The following is a 20554-nucleotide window of genomic DNA, read 5'->3' on the forward strand; positions in this document are numbered from 1 at the left end:
CATTCCGGACTGTAGGCTATTCCTTGTTATTGGGCTACAATCCACAGCTAGGCAAGCTATTGATCCTCTGTGGCAAAATGATTGGCCTTCCCAGGCTGAAAATCACATTTTTCACATTGTTTTTTTGTGGGGGACAGGAGAATTAAGAGGTAAATCGAATTAACTTTGATCACTTTTATTCTAGTTTTTACAATGCAAAAAGTTAACATTATTTTTCATGCCAGGAGAGGTACCGGATCTGGCCAAATAGGTTCCGTGACAAAACAGTCCAAAACAGGGAGGTGCCGGATCCTGTTCCGGCAAGATCCGGCTCAAATTAAGCACTGAATTTAGTTCACTTCAGCAGTTTGTTGAGTAAACAAACTTTAACATATTAGCTCGAATTCTTGTTTTGAAGTCCATTCCACACACAGAATAACGCAGGTTAAGCAATTGTTTACGTAGTGTAGGACCTATTTTCATGGTACTGTAACTGTATGAGCTGCAGTATCTACAGCTACACTTTTTGAAAACAGAGTTCCAAAGGGGTTCTTCGGTTGTCCCCATAGGATAACCCTTTGAAGAACCCTTTTTGGCTCCAGGTAGAACCCTTTTGGGTTCTATGTAGAACCGTTTTGGGTTCTATGTAGAACCCTCTGAGTGTAGTGTAGCCTACAGATGTAAGATCTTAATTTGAGCCAGGTTGATACAGCAGGAAAATAATCCTGCAGCAACAGGAAATGTGAATAATTACATGAATTATAATTATTGGACATTTTTGTAGGGGTTGATACATTTTTCATGAGGGAAAATCAAGTCTGAAATGTCAAAGTGGAAATTACAAACTTCAGAAGACTTGTTAATACAGTACAAGTTTAAAATGTAATGCATTGCAGGAAAGTTCAAGTTGAAAATGTCCTGAATTGCGGGAAAGTTCTCCTGCAACAGTGTGATCAAATTAAGATCCTACATCTGTATGATGCCCATCACTCACAAGTGGGTGGTCCAATGAGCAAGGGGCGTGTTCGACTGTTTCACCCCTCCTCTATGGTAGAGAAAGTATGCAATGTTCCTATATGATCCAGCTCCAACCCCCATCCATACTTCAACTGGGGTATTTGTGACTACGAGGATACGACAGACAAACGTAAGATCACACACAGACTGAGTGAGATAGAGGAAAGGAGGGAGGGGGAGAGAGAAAGAAAGATACATATTGTTAGTTCATTCCAAGATAAACTTTATTCAAGGAACTGTCTGTAAGATTAAGAAATCGTTAGAACAAAATATAGACTGAATAGTAAACCTTCCTACAATTCCATCGGTGTTTTTATTAGGTAGTCTAGTTTAACAATAAAACCAGCTGGTGGGAGCAAGGTAGGTGAAGCATTTTACCCTTCCTATAGGCCTGCCTACAGGCTATCGTTTATTTTTCTACAATAACATTGTTGATATTTTTCTCTTCAATTTGATTAATATGTTACTACTCAATCGTGTATTCAGATCATTCAGATTAAGTACAACGGTTACCCGCAAACAAACTGCTGTCCTTCGATTCGATATGATTTGCTCTCTCCCTGCATCTTCTGCTGTAAACACATGGCTTTCGCGCCGGCTGTAAATTAAAATAAACTCATACAGGTTATGTAATAATTATGTACAATTATTTGAATGTCCCGATTAAACATGTATTGACGATGCAGTGTAGGTCTACTATATAGACTATGCTATAAAGATAAAAATGCGCAAATAGTTTACTTTTCTCTTGTGTGATCTACTGTATCGTTCTTATAGCCCAATGTTAGTCCTGCTCCATTGGAGACCATACCACTGCTCTAACCTATATTTTATGTTGGTAAGTGGCGCCTTTTAAGTCAAGTAGACCTAAAGTTTAAAAGTATAACATAAGAGACGTGACAGTTTGAATGTAGGCTGCCTGACACACATTTTGGTAGTTTTAAAAGAATGCACAGAATGTGTTTTTATGGTTGCAGTTGCCGCCCATATGGAAAAAGTACATTCAGTCCTCCTAGTTCACTGCCAGCAACATAGTTAAACGAATCGTCTCCTGCTATGCAAAATGATCTGTTCATAGACTTCACCTGTGTTTAAAAACATTGTAGCCTACTCCTGCAGACAGATAAATTCAACTCTCAACTTCCTACTTAAATGCATTTGTTGGTAAAGAAAAGCTACAGTGTATATCAATGCAACAAGATGTATCTCCTTTTTTGATTGGTCTGTGCATGAGCTTGATCTTGAAATTCTGATTATGTTCTACACCTTTCTATAATCAGTCAAAATTAACAACACAATTAATGAAGGAATGAAATGCAGAATTACATCATTCAAATCAATTAAGTGTACTTTAATCCCTCTAGTTTTTAGTTATTAGTGAAATAAACAAAAGTAACCTGTGTAGCAGCAAAATATTTAGTACTGGATTTTAGCCTCCAATATCTGTATGCAAAGTGCAGACAATATTTGATTTGGAAGGTGGTATTTGATTTGGAAGGTGATATTTGATTTGGAAGGTGATACAGTATTCAATTTGGAAGGTGATATTAGATTAAAGGTACATATGAACTCAAGTACAAAGTAACTGAGAAGCCCATGTTGAAAGCACTGTATACTCACATAATCTAACAAATATGTCAACAAGCAGGCATATAGCCTATATATACAGCCTCACAGACATACAGTAGATAACCAATAATAACCGGTACAGACTGAATGGATTAGATCTAAATGTTGAATGGGATACTGAGTTGTGAATATCTCTGCTACTTATAGTTACTGCAGACTGAGATAATGTTTCCCTACATATGCCAAACCCCTGTCTGTGTTCAGATGAACCTGCAATGGCTGGTGCAAAGGCTTTTATAAAGCAGCTCTCACTCTTGCTCTGTGACTGACTGCAAGACGAAAGCAGTGTGGCCTTTCATAATGATTTTATGAGGTTCAGAGTGAGAGGAGGAAAGTGTATTTGTATCAACTTGTCCAGCCCCCAGTTACATTGGAACAATACAAAGATTATGCACGATAGTATAAACTATATATGTCTTTACAATAGGCCTACTAGAAAGAGATCGCCCAACACTGACTAGCTAACCTGAGCCCCCCTTCTACTTCCCAGGTGTCCTACCCCCTGCCGTTCAAGTCTGCCCCTCCCTAACCCTCTGCCCTGAGGCCAGAGCTCTGGGCATCCATGCCCACACCCCCATCTTACTGCGCTGGTGGACAGACACAAGGATGAGCAACAGCGGGACCAAGGAGCCGTCACCACAGCCAGGCGTGGCCCAATCACCTAACTCTACACCTCCACGCAGGGGCCGGGGTCGCCCACGGAAACAACAGGAGGTTGGACCACCACAGAACCCTCCACATACATACTTCATACACTGTACAGGACCCTGCAGGTGTAGGATCTTAATTTGAGCTAGTTTGATGAGCAGGAAAATAATCCTGCAGCAACAGGAAATGTGAATAATTATGTGGATTATAATTAATGAAACATTTTATATAGGTTGATACATTTTTCGTAAGGTAAAATGAAGTCTGAAATTTTCAAGTCGAAATTACAAACATCAGAAGCCTTTTTAAAAATCAAATACACAAAAAATGTCCTGCATTGTAGGAACATTCTCCTGTAACAGGGTGATCAAATTAAGATCCTAAATCTGTATATGATACAATAACTGAAATATATCACCCTGTCATAAGCAGCAACCCAAATGCACATTTTAACAACTGTAGTCTGGCATAGGTTTTTCTATACAATGTTATTAAATAGAGTGGGTCACAGCTGCTTTGGCTATGGATAGAGTCAGAGTGATAACCATAGCAGTTCCTGATTTTGCTTCATCTCTCCCCAGGAGCCCACTGGCCCCCCAACTCCAAAGAGGCCGAGAGGACGACCCAGAGGAAGCAAGAACAAAGGCCCTCATGCCACACCCAAGGTAAGATCATCTTCTCATGTTCATGGATATCATTAACATGAAATATGCAATAAAAACAAAGAATACAACTAGGCAGAGGAGCTGAACAGAAAATATCAACTGTAGGAATAGGGATGTGAGTAGACATTTTGTGTATATAATAAAAAATACAATCATCTCTGCTTTATCCTCCATCCTTTCTGTGTCAGGAAGTAGAGCCTGTCGGGGAGAGAAGACCAAGGGGCCGGCCAAGGAAATGGGTATGAGGCTAACATACACACTCACTCAAGCACACACATGTAATGAGGCCTACTGATATGCGCCTCAAATGTACGCCCCTAGACTCCTATCTCTCTTTGTATCCTAGGAATGCACAACTTCAGTCCTTAAGGCAGTGTTTCACAAACTCGGTCCTGGGGTCCCCAAGGGGTGCACTTTTTTTTTCTTCCACACAGCTGATTCAAATGATCAAAGCTTGATGATTAGTTGATTATTTGAATCAGCTGTGTAGTGCTCGGGCAAAAAAAAACAAAATAAACACCCTTTGGGCTCCCCAGTACCAAGTTTGGTAAGTGCTGCCTTAAAATATCCATAAGAGTCTGTTTAAGCTAGAGATATATATATTTGCATGGGCTGCATCTCAATCAAACGCAACCGCCTATGTCGGCCTTCCGCATCTGTTGTGAAAAGTGGCAGAGCTAAAGCTCTGTTTGTCAGACCAGGAGACATTCTGAAAATTGGTCTTCTCACAAAAAACTTATGTCGTGTCCGAACGGTTTCTCCATTTTGCTCTACAACCCCCAGAAGCCTCACAGGAGTCATCTGAAGTCGATAGAGTCGATGTGCCAACTTCTGTCTGTAACGTCCAAACCGTTTGGGTTACAAACTAATATGACCCCACTATGTAAAGAGGAGACTCACAAACACGATGTTGTTCTCCGTTTTGCTCTACAACCTCAATAAGTGTCACGGGACTCTGATGGTAACCAGGTACCATTATCAAAAATTAATGAAAGTATGAAAGCAGTTTTGTGCCCTCCAAAAAAGGGGTTAACCGTGTGTCCAAAATTGAAATATATATTTCCTGAGCTTTCTTCTATCTCCTAGATATAGGACAGACACTTCAAAACCTTATTCCTTATGATTTATTTTTGTACTGTCTGTTTTGTCGTTTAGGGGGCGGCAGATAGCCTAGTGGTTAGAGCGTTGGGCCAGTAACCGAAAGGTTGCTAGATCGAACCCCGAGCTGACAAGGTAAAGATCTGTCGTTCTGCCCCCGAACAAGGCAGTTAACCCACTGTTCCTAGGCTGTCATTGTAAATAAGAATTTGTTCTTAACTGACTAGCCTAGTTCATTAAAAATAAAAATGCGTTTATATGGGCTGCGAGCAATTTCAACAACAACAAAAATGTATACCTAAAGGGGTCCTAAAATTCCTAATCAAATAGCTAAATGATCCATGGTATGACCATCTTGTAACAGTAGCCCTCCAACGGCTTAGACTTTTATGATTTAAGGGCAGTAGTGCCCTCTGTTTTTCCTGATTCGTGTCAGTGATTGACAAGAGCATTCCCTAACCTGGTGTCCTAGGTCTGAATCAGGGATGGTAACTTTGATGGGGGTGGGGGCCACAAAAAAATCTGAACTAATCATGAGGGGCCGCAATGGCTCGCGGGTCTGCTTACCCTCAACCATACCAACACATGCAGTCAGAACCAGTCCTAGACTTTTGGTGGCCCTAAGTGAAATTCCCCTCGTGGGGAGGATATGATATCTGAGTGAGAGTGACTAACAAAATCAATGGGGACCCCCTGGTCGGTAAGTTTAGGCTGACTCCCCAATTAACATTTTTTTTGCTGACATGGGCTAATTGAGTGACTGTCAGTGACTAACATAACAAGATAAAAACTGCTGATGCACAACCACATTTTGAAATTGCACCTTGTGAATTCTGCTATTCAAACTCTCGACAGTAATTTGAGATCCCGACTGAGTTGCCCATCGTTGGTCCAAATCCCTCAAACTCAACTCTGGACCTGGAAGCCAGACCCATTGCTTTTCGTTGTTCCCCTTTAAACAGGGACTGATTTAGACCTTGGGCACCGGGTGGATGCAATGAATGATCATTTAGAACAGACAACCATCAGGCTCCGGACCTTGTAGGGTCAGAGTTGAATAGTCCTGGTCTAAATCATTCACTGATTAAAAGTAAAACATTGCAGCCCTTGACGATTGAAGTTGTCGACTGCTGGCCTGCATTGTGCAATGGAGAGTTTGATTGAACAACCTTTCTCTCTTCTTTTTCTCTCACTTTTATTCTTCTCCAAAGCCTCAGAGAGTAGTTGAAGAAGTCATCCAGGAACAGCAGGTAAGAAGGAGTACACCATAATAGGTCATATTATGTTTTTATTCTTCTCCAAAGCCTCAGAGAGTAGTTGAAGAAGTCATCCAGGAACAGCAGGTAAGAAGGAGTACACCATAATAGGTCATATTATGTTTTTATTCTTCTCCAAAGCCTCAGAGAGTAGTTGAAGAAGTCATCCAGGAACAGCAGGTAAGAAGGAGTACACCATAATAGGTCATATTATGTTTTTATTCTTCTCCAAAGCCTCAGAGAGTAGTTGAAGAAGTCATCCAGGAACAGCAGGTAAGAAGGAGTACACCATAATAGGTCATATTATGTTTTTATTCTTCTCAAAGCCTCAGAGAGTAGTTGAAGAAGTCATCCAGGAACAGCAGGTAAGAAGGAGTACACCATAATAGGTCATATTATGTTTTTATTCTTCTCCAAAGCCTCAGAGAGTAGTTGAAGAAGTCATCCAGGAACAGCAGGTAAGAAGGAGTACACCATAATAGGTCATATTATGTTTTTATTCTTCTCCAAAGCCTCAGAGAGTAGTTGAAGAAGTCATCCAGGAACAGCAGGTAAGAAGGAGTACACCATAATAGGTCATATTATGTTTTTATTCTTCTCCAAAGCCTCAGAGAGTAGTTGAAGAAGTCATCCAGGAACAGCAGGTAAGAAGGAGTACACCATAATAGGTCATATTATGTTTTTATTCTTCTCCAAAGCCTCAGAGAGTAGTTGAAGAAGTCATCCAGGAACAGCAGGTAAGAAGGAGTACACCATAATAGGTCATATTATGTTTTTATTCTTCTCCAAAGCCTCAGAGAGTAGTTGAAGAAGTCATCCAGGAACAGCAGGTAAGAAGGAGTACACCATAATAGGTCATATTATGTTTTTATTCTTCTCCAAAGCCTCAGAGAGTAGTTGAAGAAGTCATCCAGGAACAGCAGGTAAGAAGGAGTACACCATAATAGGTCATATTATGTTTTTATTCTTCTCCAAAGCCTCAGAGAGTAGTTGAAGAAGTCATCCAGGAACAGCAGGTAAGAAGGAGTACACCATAATAGGTCATATTATGTTTTTATTCTTCTCCAAAGCCTCAGAGAGTAGTTGAAGAAGTCATCCAGGAACAGCAGGTAAGAAGGAGTACACCATAATAGGTCATATTATGTTTTTATTCTTCTCCAAAGCCTCAGAGAGTAGTTGAAGAAGTCATCCAGGAACAGCAGGTAAGAAGGAGTACACCATAATAGGTCATATTATGTTTTTATTCTTCTCCAAAGCCTCAGAGAGTAGTTGAAGAAGTCATCCAGGAACAGCAGGTAAGAAGGAGTACACCATAATAGGTCATATTATGTTTTATTCTTCTCCAAAGCCTCAGAGAGTAGTTGAAGAAGTCATCCAGGAACAGCAGGTAAGAAGGAGTACACCATAATAGGTCATATTATGTTTTTATTCTTCTCCAAAGCCTCAGAGAGTAGTTGAAGAAGTCATCCAGGAACAGCAGGTAAGAAGGAGTACACCATAATAGGTCATATTATGTTTTTATTCTTCTCCAAAGCCTCAGAGAGTAGTTGAAGAAGTCATCCAGGAACAGCAGGTAAGAAGGAGTACACCATAATAGGTCATATTATGTTTTTATTCTTCTCCAAAGCCTCAGAGAGTAGTTGAAGAAGTCATCCAGGAACAGCAGGTAAGAAGGAGTACACCATAATAGGTCATATTATGTTTTTATTCTTCTCCAAAGCCTCAGAGAGTAGTTGAAGAAGTCATCCAGGAACAGCAGGTAAGAAGGAGTACACCATAATAGGTCATATTATGTTTTTATTCTTCTCCAAAGCCTCAGAGAGTAGTTGAAGAAGTCATCCAGGAACAGCAGGTAAGAAGGAGTACACCATAATAGGTCATATTATGTTTTTATTCTTCTCCAAAGCCTCAGAGAGTAGTTGAAGAAGTCATCCAGGAACAGCAGGTAAGAAGGAGTACACCATAATAGGTCATATTATGTTTTTATTCTTCTCCAAAGCCTCAGAGAGTAGTTGAAGAAGTCATCCAGGAACAGCAGGTAAGAAGGAGTACACCATAATAGGTCATATTATGTTTTTATTCTTCAAATGATCCTCTTACCTATTGTACTTGAGCACTACTTTCATGGAGGATGAATATGAACTTCCGTTCAAAGAGCACCTTCTTTCAGAGACTCTACGGATTACACCAACACTGGCACAAAAAGAGGCCAATGTCATTCAACTTCCTCATCCATCTTATCACAATCTTCACTGCAGAACCAAGTTTCAAAGAAGTTAAAACACATTAAGAACTGAAACCATAGACAGACTCCCTTTTTCAGACACAGACATGCGAATGAGTCAATGCTGAACGGGGAAACCTGATATAACCGCTCTCTTCCCCTTTCTTCTTGGTTTCCTGACATAACCATCTTCTCCCTAGCATTTCTTGGTCTCGCGTACAGACCTATTTCCCCACATGTAAAGAATCACTCGTTTACACACTCATACAAGTATATCATTACTCATTACACAAACACATGTGCACGCAAGCACTCACTCTCACACTCTCACACAGACATGTACATACTAATGTCTGTATTTTTGTGTCTTTTCACAGGGTCCTTCAGAAGAAACTGAGGAGGGCCCCTCACAGTCACAGTCTTTACCCACTGAGGCTTCGCCATCTCACCCTCCAGCCCAGGAAGAAGCAGAGGGGGAATAGACAATGTGCCACAGTACCTCAAGGTTTGGGCAGAGACAAAGAGGTGTATACTCTTAGAAAAAAGGGTTCCAAAAGGGTTCTTTGTCTGTCCCCATAGGAGAACCCTTTGGGTTCCAGGTAGAACACTTTTTGGTTCAAGGTAGAACATTTTTAAATTCCATGTAGAACCTTCTGTCTGTTCTTCATGCAAACAATAAGGGTTCTATGGGGACAGCCAAAGAACCCTTTTAAGTTCTAGATAGCACTTTTTTTTCTAAGAGTGTATAATCCAACCTCCACTGTCATGAGGATCTAAAACAACAGATAATAGCCCTGCTTTGTAGAACAGTAGGCCTGGTTGGGTTATTGTGCCTGGAGTCTATCCAGCCCTGAGGCTGGGTCAATGATTGACATAGCTTTGGTCAGTTGATTGATTACTAAGGATTTGGTCAATCCGTGCAAAATTCAGTTTGACTGCCCAAACCCTTTCTCATGAACAAGATTGGTTGATGCTGTGTGTTTGTGTGTGTGTGTGTGCGTGCGTGCATGTGTGTGAGCACGTACGTGTGTATGTGGTGGTGGTGATGATGGTGGGGAAGGGTTTTCAAAAGAAAAGGATGCATTTCAAACAGCGGCTACTGGGACAAGAGGCATGACCCAATTTACGTTATGTCTGTCCTGATTGTGAAGAAACACAGGGATATTTTGTTAGATATATATTTGAATGGGAATACATTTTACATTACCATTAACATGAGCAGATATAAGTCTAAACTCAACAGTGTCCAATTGACATGACATCGGACCACACTCAGGTTTTGTAGTTACCTTTATCTTCTCAATACACTCATTAAAACCTCAGGTATTTTGCCTTAATGTAGCTATGCATTTAGCTATTCAGGAACATATCATTCTACTCAGTTATGATATTATTCTATTTTATTGTGTATTTCTGATTTGTTTTTTTGACATTCACAATATGACTTGACACACAAACCTCATTCAGACCTCAACTCACCTCAGTCCCTTTACCTTTCAGTCTACCTCAGTCACGGAAATCAGAGAACTCTTATAGCCTCTCCCCATAGCAAAAAAACGAACACACACACATACCTACTCAGGATACTCCCATACATACTGTACCCGCTAGCCTCACACTCTCCCTCCCACTTCCATGCTGACAGACTCTTTAAGTGAATCCCAGCAGAAGCCTTTAGTGGCTCTGATGAAATGCCTGTCTTGAGAATTGGTCTATCTACAGTACCTGGGTTCAAAATGACCCAATATTTTACTGTTTGCTGTAGTTTTTACTTATGTTTTATTTGTTCTATCACAACCTCTGTGAACCCTTACGTGTTCCCCTCTTAGCCTTTTACATAAGATACGTCATCAATTCATGTTCTCACATTCACACTGCAGACGTTAGATTAACAACCATACCATTTGAGGAATTGATGTCAGTGACATGTGAGACATGAAATAGTGAGATAAAAGTTAACATTTAGTTTTTTGGGCTCTTCCTGTAATGTATTTCTGGAGAGGGTGGACAAGTCCACATACAGTCTTTTTCTGTCAGTTGCAAGTTTCTAACCTAAACTCTGTCTTTTTCTTATTACTTCACGTCTTTGGCTGGAATTACTGTTTGCCATGTGGACTACGTCTGAAACAGGTCTGTTTTTGGCACTGAGCACTGTCCCAGAGGGGTGGCTGACTGATTTTAGCTTTGCTTGTCCCATGTGATCTTATGAGACCTATAGAACATATATCTGCTGTCCACTCATCTCACTAGGTTCATAACAGCATATCGTACAGGTAAATAAACCCGAAGTACTGCTTTGTGATGTCAGTAAAAGTGCCTCCTAACCGAACTTCATACCTCAGCAACGTCAGGATATCCACTGTCTATATGATATTGACAGTGTTGCTCTATGAGCTTACTGATATAGATACAGTATATTCAGTGTGTGTGTGTATATAAGTACACATATCTTAGGAGTTTGTCATGTGCTTGTTGTAATGCTTTATGTACACAGGCTTTTAAATATTGAGTAGTGTAGTTGGGTCCTGTTATCTCGTAACATCTTCAGTTTTTAAGCTTTTCATATTTTTTTGCAACATTTGGAAATGTGTCCCTTTCATTTCAGTCTCCTTGATCATGTACTTCATGAAGATTTATTTTCAATGTAATGCATTTGAACTTGAATACACAACTCAAAGTTGTGTTTTTTAGTTTGCCTCTGATCTGTCTCGCTTTATGGTGTGTTTTTGCATGAGTATAGAGATGCTGCTTGGTCTGTCTGTTACCAATAAAAGTATCACATAGCTATGTTCGTCTGTCATGTATTCATCAAAAAGTAGCAGCACAATAAGTGGTCGTCAAAATACTGTTGGTTAAATACTGTATCTTTAAGTGTATAGAAACCAATGTTGCTGCTTTATTACTTGTTATAGAGGAAACATACTAATACTTTATTACTTAGAGGAAATATACTAATACTTTGAGGGCAAAGGGGCGATAGTGACAGAAGTGCTGAAAGACACATTTTGGATGTGTGGACAGGGGTACAGTAATGTACACTAGGTGGGTTACAGTACCCCAGGCATTGTCCTCCAGATCTCCCGATGTCGTGTTTTAGTTCTTCAATGTGTAGAATGTCCATTCCCTTGTTGTTCCAGGTCTCTAGTCCACCACCATTATGGAAGCAGTAAAAACATTTTTGCATAACCATTTTAGAGGAGTCTCTTCTCAAATGTGGTTGTCTACATTTAGCAGCAAAATACAAACATGTGGAAATGAATACATTCTAGACAAAGTTTTCAATGATGGATGTAGGAGTTCTACCACCACTATCACTTAACTACAGAGAAAGACAGTGATCCAACAAAAACCCATTAAGTATTTGTGCAACAAATAACAACCAGTACAAAATCCTTAGTTCAATAAAGTTCACCTAATTTCCCCATATATCCCACCATAGTCACTGTAGATGATATGGACTAATGACAATGATGGGAGAACCTCACAGTTAAACTATGACTACATTACAACTTAAACATCAGAATTCCCTTATAGCCCAGCCTGAAAAACATCCCCCAGACATCAGTATGTTTCCATGGCCTTCATTCCAGTTTTCCTTTTTTCCTGAGCAACATATCTCAATGACGATAGCTAGTCCCCTCCCCACTCCCCCCAGTAGTCCCCTCTCATGTCTTTAAGAGTGTAGTTATGCATTGAGACCGTTGGCTACGTCTGTGAAGACCAGGCGACTGGGCCTCTGTGTCGTCCCCTGGGAGGTCGTGAGAGTCTGGGGGGGGGGTAAAACTGTGAGACACAATAGTTGCCATGGTAATACTAGAATCATCCACCATAACTTTGTTATGCCATGGCCATAAGTGGACATATGAACAGATGTTTCATTTTGTAACCAATGAATATTGAATATGCCACTGCTGTGATTGCTTATAACATTTATTTTAGTGAATTGAGTACTTAAGATATCTACTGTATGTTAATTTGGAAGAGATAATTATGTAGTATTTGTCAGGGACACGTCTGTAAAGGAAACCAGTACTGCCACACACATTTTTATAATCACATTCATAGCCTAGTCATGTCAATCACAAGGGGAAAATGAAGAAATCAGTCATTTTGGGACATTTAGGAGCAGTGAGGTGAGAGTGATGAGGCAGTAATCAACAACTTGATGGTATTTGGCACACAGAGAGAAGATGGGATATGAGGGTATAGGTGTGTGTCACTCCAGTGTAGTAGAAAAGCTTGTGCATGTGTGTACAGTGGTATTCTGTTGTAATCGTTGAACTTGTTGTATGTAAATGGAGAATAATTAACACGGCAAGGTCCACATGGTAAGTGTTTTTTGAAAGGGTAGCTTAAGGAAAATGGACCAACAACGACCTGTGTCGTATACTACCTTGTTATTGGGTCCTGTGAGGTTGTGGTCCAGTAGTTCCTGTTCCAAGTCATCCTGTTCCTCTGCCGGATCAAAGTTATACATGGGCATCAGCTGGTGCCTCAGCTTCTCCAGTCTGAACAGTGAACACAGGGCAGGAGGAAAGTAATAGTTAGACAAATGCATCTATGTAGTGTTGAAACCTTTTAATGAATTGTTAGAAACACATTACATTTGAAATGTTGGTCATTTAGAAGATGCTCTTTTCCAGAGTGTCTTACAGTTAGTGCATTACAAAAAGTCCTAACTATAAGCTTGGGTTACTATACAGATCTAAGAATGGTTTTACTATATCCATTCAAAATCATTTAGTAACCCAACTGCTGCATCCTATCCTACACTATGGTGACGTCATCTATCAAAACAAAACCAAGACCTTACTTTGTGCATTAGATGTCATTTATAACAATCTTTGCAGATTCATTATTGGATGCCGTTATTAAACTCAGAATTGCACAATGTATGAATTACTAAATTGGCTGTCACTCAGTAGTTGACAGTTGACAGTAGTTGCCTCATACTTTTTTATTTCATTGTTATTATCATTGGACAGTAGTTGCCATATTATTTTTGTTACTAAGTATTCTTTGTTTGTTTCAAAATTTCAATTAAATAAATATATAGCTATGTGAGACAACCACATATCATAATCATAGTAAGTCAATTTTTCCTCAATAAAATAGTAATCAGCTAAGTCAGTGCTAGTAGGAAAAGAAAAGTGTGAGTGTTATTCTTTTTTTTCTTTTTTTTGGGGGGGGGGGGGGTTTAATCAAGATACTTGATTAAGGTAGGTTTTCAGAATATGGGCAGGGACTCCTCTGTGCTAACGTCAGCTCGTTCAACTTTTGGGTTCCCAGGACAAAGATTACTGACATTTTTCTCTTAATGCTATAATTATTTGGATATGCATGGAAGGTAGCCCTCCCTTTCACAAATCTGGCTGATAACTTCAACTCATATAATAAGGAACTTCCTCACCTCTTCCGTTTCCTGATATACAGCATCTGGGAGTGGAAGACATGGTGGGGCACAGGGAGTCACACATATCATTGTTAATTAGATAAGAGGAGGAAATTAAACTCATTCATACTGTGTACACTGTCGTGACAAACAGACATATTTTGTGGGCATGGAAACTAGGTAGTGACTGAAGCGATTGCTTTCTTACCACGACCAATGTCAGGCCAATTACAGTGATGATGCCAAAGGGCACCAACACCATGCCAATCTCAGAGCCCTCGAGCTCCAACTCTGGCAGCTTGGTGGCATTGAATCTTGTCTCGTTGGTTGTTGTTATAGTAATGTTAGTGGTCATGAGTTTTGTCCTGGACTCTGTGACCATCCCCTGTTCCATCCTGGCGTCCGTTGTAACAGTGAGAATGGGGGTCATGGAGGTGCTGGAGACAGTGGAGAGAGAGCTTGCGGTGGTCTTGGCCGTAGTCATATCCATGGTTTCAGCTAAGAGGAAACAACAAAGCAATGTGGAGAGTTGTCTTGTGTCCCACTGCTGTGGTTGTCTCAATGTGACTCTTGTCTGTATCTCAGGTGTGTCACAACAGCCGCAGGTTGACTCTCTCTGGACTGAGGTCTGCTGAAGCATTGGGATTGCATTGAGTACACCAGAACACACTCTCCAGGCAGAACCTAAAACAGATCATTTAACACCATCAGATCAGAAAACAAACAAACATATTACGCACACTACAATAGCATATCATATGGCTTGGTTGGTTGTAGGTTGGTTTTGTGTGTGTGTAGCATGTTTGAGGTCTGAAATACACGTGTCAAACAGGAGGGCACTTTCATTCTGATTCTGATCAAGGCAAAACCTCTGATCACCTACTGAAAGCAGTCAGGTATTAATCTTTTTGTGAAATACTGAAACAAATTGGCACCGAGGTGCATCCTCCATAAAAACTAAACTAGATGCAAAATAATTGTGTGTATTTTTCACAGTGCTCATGACATGACACGATGTTCGCCTCGTAGAAGTGTGTATTTGTAGAAACAGGTAAAAGCATATATGTCCCCACCCCTGGTTCCATCAGATTAAACCCCAGAACCTGTTGTGCCGACAGGGCAGCAGTGGGTGTTGTGGGCAGGATGTGGGCACGAGAAGCAGAGAAAAGGGTGGCAGAACATAGCAGAGAAAATACAGAGGAAAACCAACCCTAAAAAATTCAGCACACTTTGTTAGGCAATGTGTCAGAAGGTGTGCTGTTTACACAGTCGCTCCGAAGTTTGCACACATACAGTAGTACTGCACAACCACACACACACCACCCTTTATATAGTATATTTAAAGCATGTACAGTATATAAACCTTATAAAGGGCTAGTGTAGGCTTCATTAAGCCTTCATAAGATATCATTAAACTGTGAGCCAGAGGGTCAGTGTATTTACATGCTGAATTCTGCCATGTACAATAGTATGGCAGACATGATATAATCTAGTATAGTCTCACACAAATAAAATAAAATTGTATTTGTCACATGCTTTGTAAACAACAATGGTGCACTGTTCGTGTAGACAAACAGTGAAATGCTTACTTATGGGCCCTTTCCAACAATGCAGAGAGAAAAATATAGAAACAATTATAACACATGGAGTAAATACACAATGAGTAACGGCAACTTGGCTATATACACAGGGTACCAGTACCGAGTCGATGTGCAGGGGTATGGGGTAATTGAGGTAGATATGTTCAGGTAGGGGTAGAGTGACTAGGCAACAGGATAGGTAATAAACAGTAGCAGCAGCTTATGTGATGAGTCAAAAGAGTTGGTGCAAAAAGGGTCAATGCAGATATTTGGGTAGATATTTGGTTAACTATTTAGTAGTCTTATGGCTTGGATGTAGAAGTTGTTTAGGGTCCCGTTGGTTCCAGTCTTGGTGCATTGGTATCGCTTGCAGAACAGTCTGTGATTTGGGTGGCTGGAGTCTTTGACAATTTTTAGCCTTCCTCTGACATTGCTTGGTGTAGAGGTCCTGGATGGCAGGGAGCTCGGCCCCAGTGATGTACTGGGCCGTACACACTACCCTCTGTAGCGCCTTGTGGTCGGATGCCAAGCAGTTGCGATACCAAACACTGATGCAGCCAGTCAAGATGCTCTCAATGGTGCAGCTATATAACTTTTTGAGGAACTGAGAGCCATGCTAAATCTTTTCAGCCTCCTTCATGACTGTGTTGATGTGTGTGGATCATGTTAATTCCTTACTGATGTGGACGCAGAGGAACTTGAAGCACTCGACCCGCTCCACTGCAGCCCTGTCAATGTTGATGGGGGCGTGCTCATCCGTCCGTTTCCTGTAGTCCACAATCAGCTCCTTTGTCTTGCTGACATTGAGGGAGAGGTTGTTGTCCTGGCACCGCTCTGCCAGGTCACTGACCACCTCTCTATAGGTGGTTTCATTGTCGTCAGTGATCAGACCTACCACTGTCATGTCGTCAGTAAACTTAATGATGGTGTTAGAGTTGTGCGCAGCCACGCAGTTGTGGGTGAACAACACCATAGTGCTTGGAAGAGGACTATGGTGTTGAACGCTGAGCTGTAGTCAATGAACTGAATTCTCACATAGGGTTTCCTCTTGTCCAGGTGGGAGGGCAGTGTGGAGTACAAAATAAATTGTGTCATCTGTGGATCTCTTGGGGTGATATGTGAATTGGAGTGGGTCCAGGGTGTCTGGGAGGATGGCGTTGATGTGAGCAATGACCGTTCAAAGCATTTAGTTGATGTGAGCAATGACCGTTCAAAGCAAGTCATTTAGACAGGTTACCTTTGCTTTCTTGGGCACAGGGACTATGGTGGTCTGCTTGAAACCTGTAGGTATTACAGACTGGGTTAGGGAGAGGTTGAAAATGTCAGTTAAGACACCCGGCAGCTGATTGGCACAGGCTCTGGGTATGCGTCCTGGTCATCTGTCTGGCCCCGCAGCCTTGTGAACCTGTTTTAAGGTCCTACTCACATTGGCTATGGAGAACGAGATTACACAGTCGTCAGGAACTGCTGGTGCTCTCATGCATGGTTCAGTGTTGCTTTGCCTCGAAGCGAGCCGTGAAAACAAAGACACATGAGCCATCCCCGGTCCCACCTCAGAATGCAGTCTGCCAGCTGTCTGTCTATTTATTCATCTAATGCGGAACATGTGCAGTGCAAGATCTCAACCAATCACAACCCAGAGCCAGTCTCAGCCTTTGTCACTGTCCAATTGGAGAACAAATACAGTACAAAGACAGTCAACATAACATTTCCATAATATAGCATGTTTCTCAAGTTTATCATCTCTTATTGTCCTTTTCACACCATGAAATATTGCACAGTGATCATTCCTCTGTAAGTCAATAAGTATAAATACGGCAAAATATGGCTTTTAATCCTGCCAACATGACATGCAAGCTCCTCTTAATTGCCCTCCCAGATTAGGGGTATGTACCTACCTTTCCTTGATGTGATGGGATTACCACTATTTTTTTTTAAAGGAGCTGTAGTAGGTAGCCAGATAGAGGGGTAATATCCTAGGGAGAAGGAACGTTTCCCCTCTCTCTACCCCTCCTCTCTCTACCCTTCCTCGTCTCTCTACCGCTCCTCCGCTTATCCCTTCTGAGGGGGTGTTTACATGGAAACACTTCTTCTCACCTCCTGCTCCACTCCACACAAAGCAACCCGACCCCTGGATGATTCCAGAGGATTCCCCGTCTATCTCTTCTTTAGATCTGTTCCCATATCCTGGCACTTGTGTTTCAGATAACAGTAGCTGCTCCAGGGATGCTGCAACCAGAGCTCTGTGATCCAAAGCTCCCTCCCCCATCCCTCCTGTGATAGGTTGGCTGGGGTGAAAGCAGCAGCTGGCGTTGGCTCTCTGAGCCGTCAATCTGGCTTTATAGGGATGAGAATGGGATTTAATGGTTGGGGAGACCAGATGCTGTCAGGCCAAGATGGATGATTATATCCGGGTGGCTGGCCTGGGGAAATTAACCCTATGATGTCACATCCTCTAACAGGCAACGGACTGGGGATTTTCAGTGAGGCAAATGCACTTTCAATCAAGCCCTTTTCATTCATAGTACCGTTAGGTTGTAAGGATTTGTTTGAGTACTGTAATTTTGAGAAATCATACATATGAGATACTATATTTTACCCCAAAGGTCACCCATAAGAATTAAATTCAATCAGTCAGCACACAACGCAGTAATAGCCACAGCTTTATTTTAATGAAAACATTTGCATACTTGAGGACCAATTTTGAGAGAAATTGTCTTGTTTTATTATAATACATGATCAAAACAGGTGAAGCATGATGTTCAGGACAGTAACCAACACGGTCAACCCTGACCAACATAATGTTCTCTCTTCATTTCTGGCTTCTTTGATTCACTTAGCTCATTTTGAAGGAGTCTGCAGTCATCATGGCCACCATTTATTTTTATAAGAAAATCAGATGCTTTAAAATAAGGTTATTTGTTAAAACTTTTTTATCCAGGTTAGTTTCAGTGAGATAAAATGAATATAATTTTGAGAGACTGGTCTAATCTTACCTTCATAGTCGATGGTTCCATCTCAATCTTCAGATGGCTCCATCATTTGCTCTACCTCCAACTCATTCAGTGATTCTGATGCAGTCATCAAAATCAAATCAAATCAAATTGTATTTGTCACATACACATGGTTAGCAGATGTTAATGCGAGTGTAGCGAAATGCTTGTGCTTCTAGTTCCGACAATTCAGTAATAACCAACAAGTAATCTAGCTAACAATTCCAAAACTACTACCTTATAGACACAAGTGTGTAAGGAAGATATTACTACTAGCTAGCTGTATATAAGAAACAGAATTTGACAGCCTTCGTCATCCAATTTCCTTTTATGTATTTTTAATAAATATAAATATAGAAGGAAAGTCTGTCTTTAACATCGTTAGTGGAATCAGTATATATTAGTTCTAGGTGTTTGGTATCTATTAACGGTAGAAATAAAAAATACCTCGACCTGAGTCCTGGTGGATCACATCATTGCAATAAGGCATTGAAAAGGTAAAACACTGACATCTAGTGATGACAGAAATCCTACAATAAATGAATCTCCTAACATGTCATGTTACAGTACAATGCCTTTGATTTTCACATCTCTCATTCTAAAATGAATCTTCACAAAAAAAAGCTTAGCAACTGTGTAAGAACAGTACAGTTTGATACAATTCTATACGGAATTTAACAGTAGAATAACAGCATTGTTTACATTTTTCATCAGCTATAACTGTTTATTGCAGTATTCAGAATATCATTTTGATGGTGGATAACATTGTATTAGTTACTAAAATAAATAGTAAGAGTATGTACAGTTGACGTCGGAAGTTTACATATGCTTAGGTTCGAGTCATTAAAACTCGTTTTTCAACCACTCCACAAATGTCTTGTTAACAAACTATAGTTTTGGCAAGTCGGTTAGGACATCTACTTTGTGCATGACACAGGTCATTTTTCCAACAATTGTTCACAGACAGATTATTTCACTTATAATTCACTGTATCACAATTCCAGTGGGTCAGAAGTTTACATACAATAAGTTGACTGTGCCTTTTAACAGCTTGGAAAATTCCAGAAAATGATGTCATGGCTTTAGAAGCTTCTGATAGGCTCATTGAAAATCATTTGAGTCAATTGGAGGTGGACCTGTGGATGTATTTTAAGGCTTACCTTCAAACTCAGTGCCTCTGTCACGTTCTGACCTTAGTTTTTTTATGTCTTTATGTTAGGTTGGTCAGGGCGTGAGTTGGGGTGGGTTGTCTATGTTCTTTTTTCTATGTTATATTTTCTACGTGTTTGGCCTAGTGTGGTTCTCAATCAGAGGCAGGTGTCGTTCGTTGTCTCTGATTGAGAATCATACTTAGGGAGCCTTTTCCCACCTGTGTTTTGTGGGTGATTATTTTCTGTTTAGTGTTTTCTGCACCTTACAGGACTGTTTCGGTTTTCGTTTATTTCACCTTGTTATTTTTGTATTTCAGTGTTCAGTAAATAAAACATCATGAACACATACCACGCTGCGCATTGGTCCGATATTTCATACTCGTCGTCAGACGACGAAGACAACTGTTACAGAATCACCCACCACAACCAGACCAAGCAGCGTGGTAACCAGGAGCAGAGGGTTCTGGACTCCTGGACATGGGAGGAGATTTTGGACGGAAAAGGACCCTGGGCACAGGCTGGGGAATATCGCCGCCCCCGGGAAGAGCTGGAGGCAGCCAAAACCGAGAGGCGGCATTATGAGGAGCTAGCACGGCAACGCAACAGGGACGAGAGGCAGCCCCAAAAATGTATTGGGGGGAGCACACTGGGAGTGTGGCTAAGTCAGGTAGGAGACCTGAGCCAACTCCCCGTGCTTACCGTGGAGAGAGGTGGACCCAGTGCGCAGGCATAGCCCGGTGCGCTACATCGCAGCGCCTCGTATCGGCCGGGCTAGAGTTGGCATCGAGCCAGGTGCTATGAAGCCGGCTCAGCGCATCTGGTCTCCAGTGCGTCTCCTCGGCCCGGGGTATATGGCACCAGCCCTACGCACGGTGTCCCCGGTTCGCCAGCACAGCCCAGTGCGGTCTGTTCCACCTCGCAG

General features: G+C 41.2%; 2 protein-coding genes across 8 annotated transcripts; one reads left to right on the top strand and one right to left on the bottom strand.

Moving 5' to 3' along the window:
- Nucleotides 1–1041: 1041 nt before the first annotated feature.
- LOC115143448 (high mobility group protein HMGI-C-like) lies at nucleotides 1042–11301 on the top strand. Of its 5 annotated transcripts, none has more exons than XM_029683895.2 (6): nucleotides 1042–1126; nucleotides 3116–3339; nucleotides 3855–3938; nucleotides 4127–4177; nucleotides 6248–6286; nucleotides 8894–11301. In XM_029683895.2, exons 2-6 carry the CDS (start codon nucleotides 3232–3234, stop codon nucleotides 8996–8998), a joined length of 387 nt encoding a protein of 128 aa, XP_029539755.1. In that variant the 5' UTR covers nucleotides 1042–1126; nucleotides 3116–3231; the 3' UTR covers nucleotides 8999–11301. The 5 variants fall into 5 exon arrangements, with proteins under 5 accessions (XP_029539755.1, XP_064858063.1, XP_064858061.1 ...); XM_065001991.1 differs by lacking the exon at nucleotides 6248–6286 and adding an exon at nucleotides 6619–6657; XM_065001989.1 differs by lacking the exon at nucleotides 6248–6286 and adding an exon at nucleotides 7549–7587.
- A 91-nt stretch (nucleotides 11302–11392) lies between these two features.
- On the bottom strand, nucleotides 11393–17749 carry LOC115143447 (uncharacterized protein C3orf18 homolog). 3 transcript variants are annotated; one of them, XM_065001988.1, is made up of 6 exons: nucleotides 17387–17749; nucleotides 16726–16769; nucleotides 14117–14592; nucleotides 13927–13952; nucleotides 12910–13024; nucleotides 11393–12282 (listed from the first exon to the last, which is right to left on the bottom strand). In XM_065001988.1, exons 3-6 carry the CDS (start codon nucleotides 14546–14548, stop codon nucleotides 12202–12204), a joined length of 654 nt encoding a protein of 217 aa, XP_064858060.1. In that variant the 5' UTR covers nucleotides 14549–14592; nucleotides 16726–16769; nucleotides 17387–17749; the 3' UTR covers nucleotides 11393–12201. The 3 variants fall into 3 exon arrangements, with proteins under 3 accessions (XP_064858060.1, XP_029539754.1, XP_064858059.1); XM_029683894.2 differs by lacking the exon at nucleotides 16726–16769 and having other exon boundaries at nucleotides 17586–17749; XM_065001987.1 differs by lacking the exon at nucleotides 16726–16769.
- Between the last annotated feature and the right edge of the window lie 2805 nt (nucleotides 17750–20554).

This window comes from Oncorhynchus nerka, linkage group LG15 (assembly GCF_034236695.1).
Source record: "Oncorhynchus nerka isolate Pitt River linkage group LG15, Oner_Uvic_2.0, whole genome shotgun sequence".
NCBI lineage: Eukaryota > Metazoa > Chordata > Actinopteri > Salmoniformes > Salmonidae > Oncorhynchus > Oncorhynchus nerka.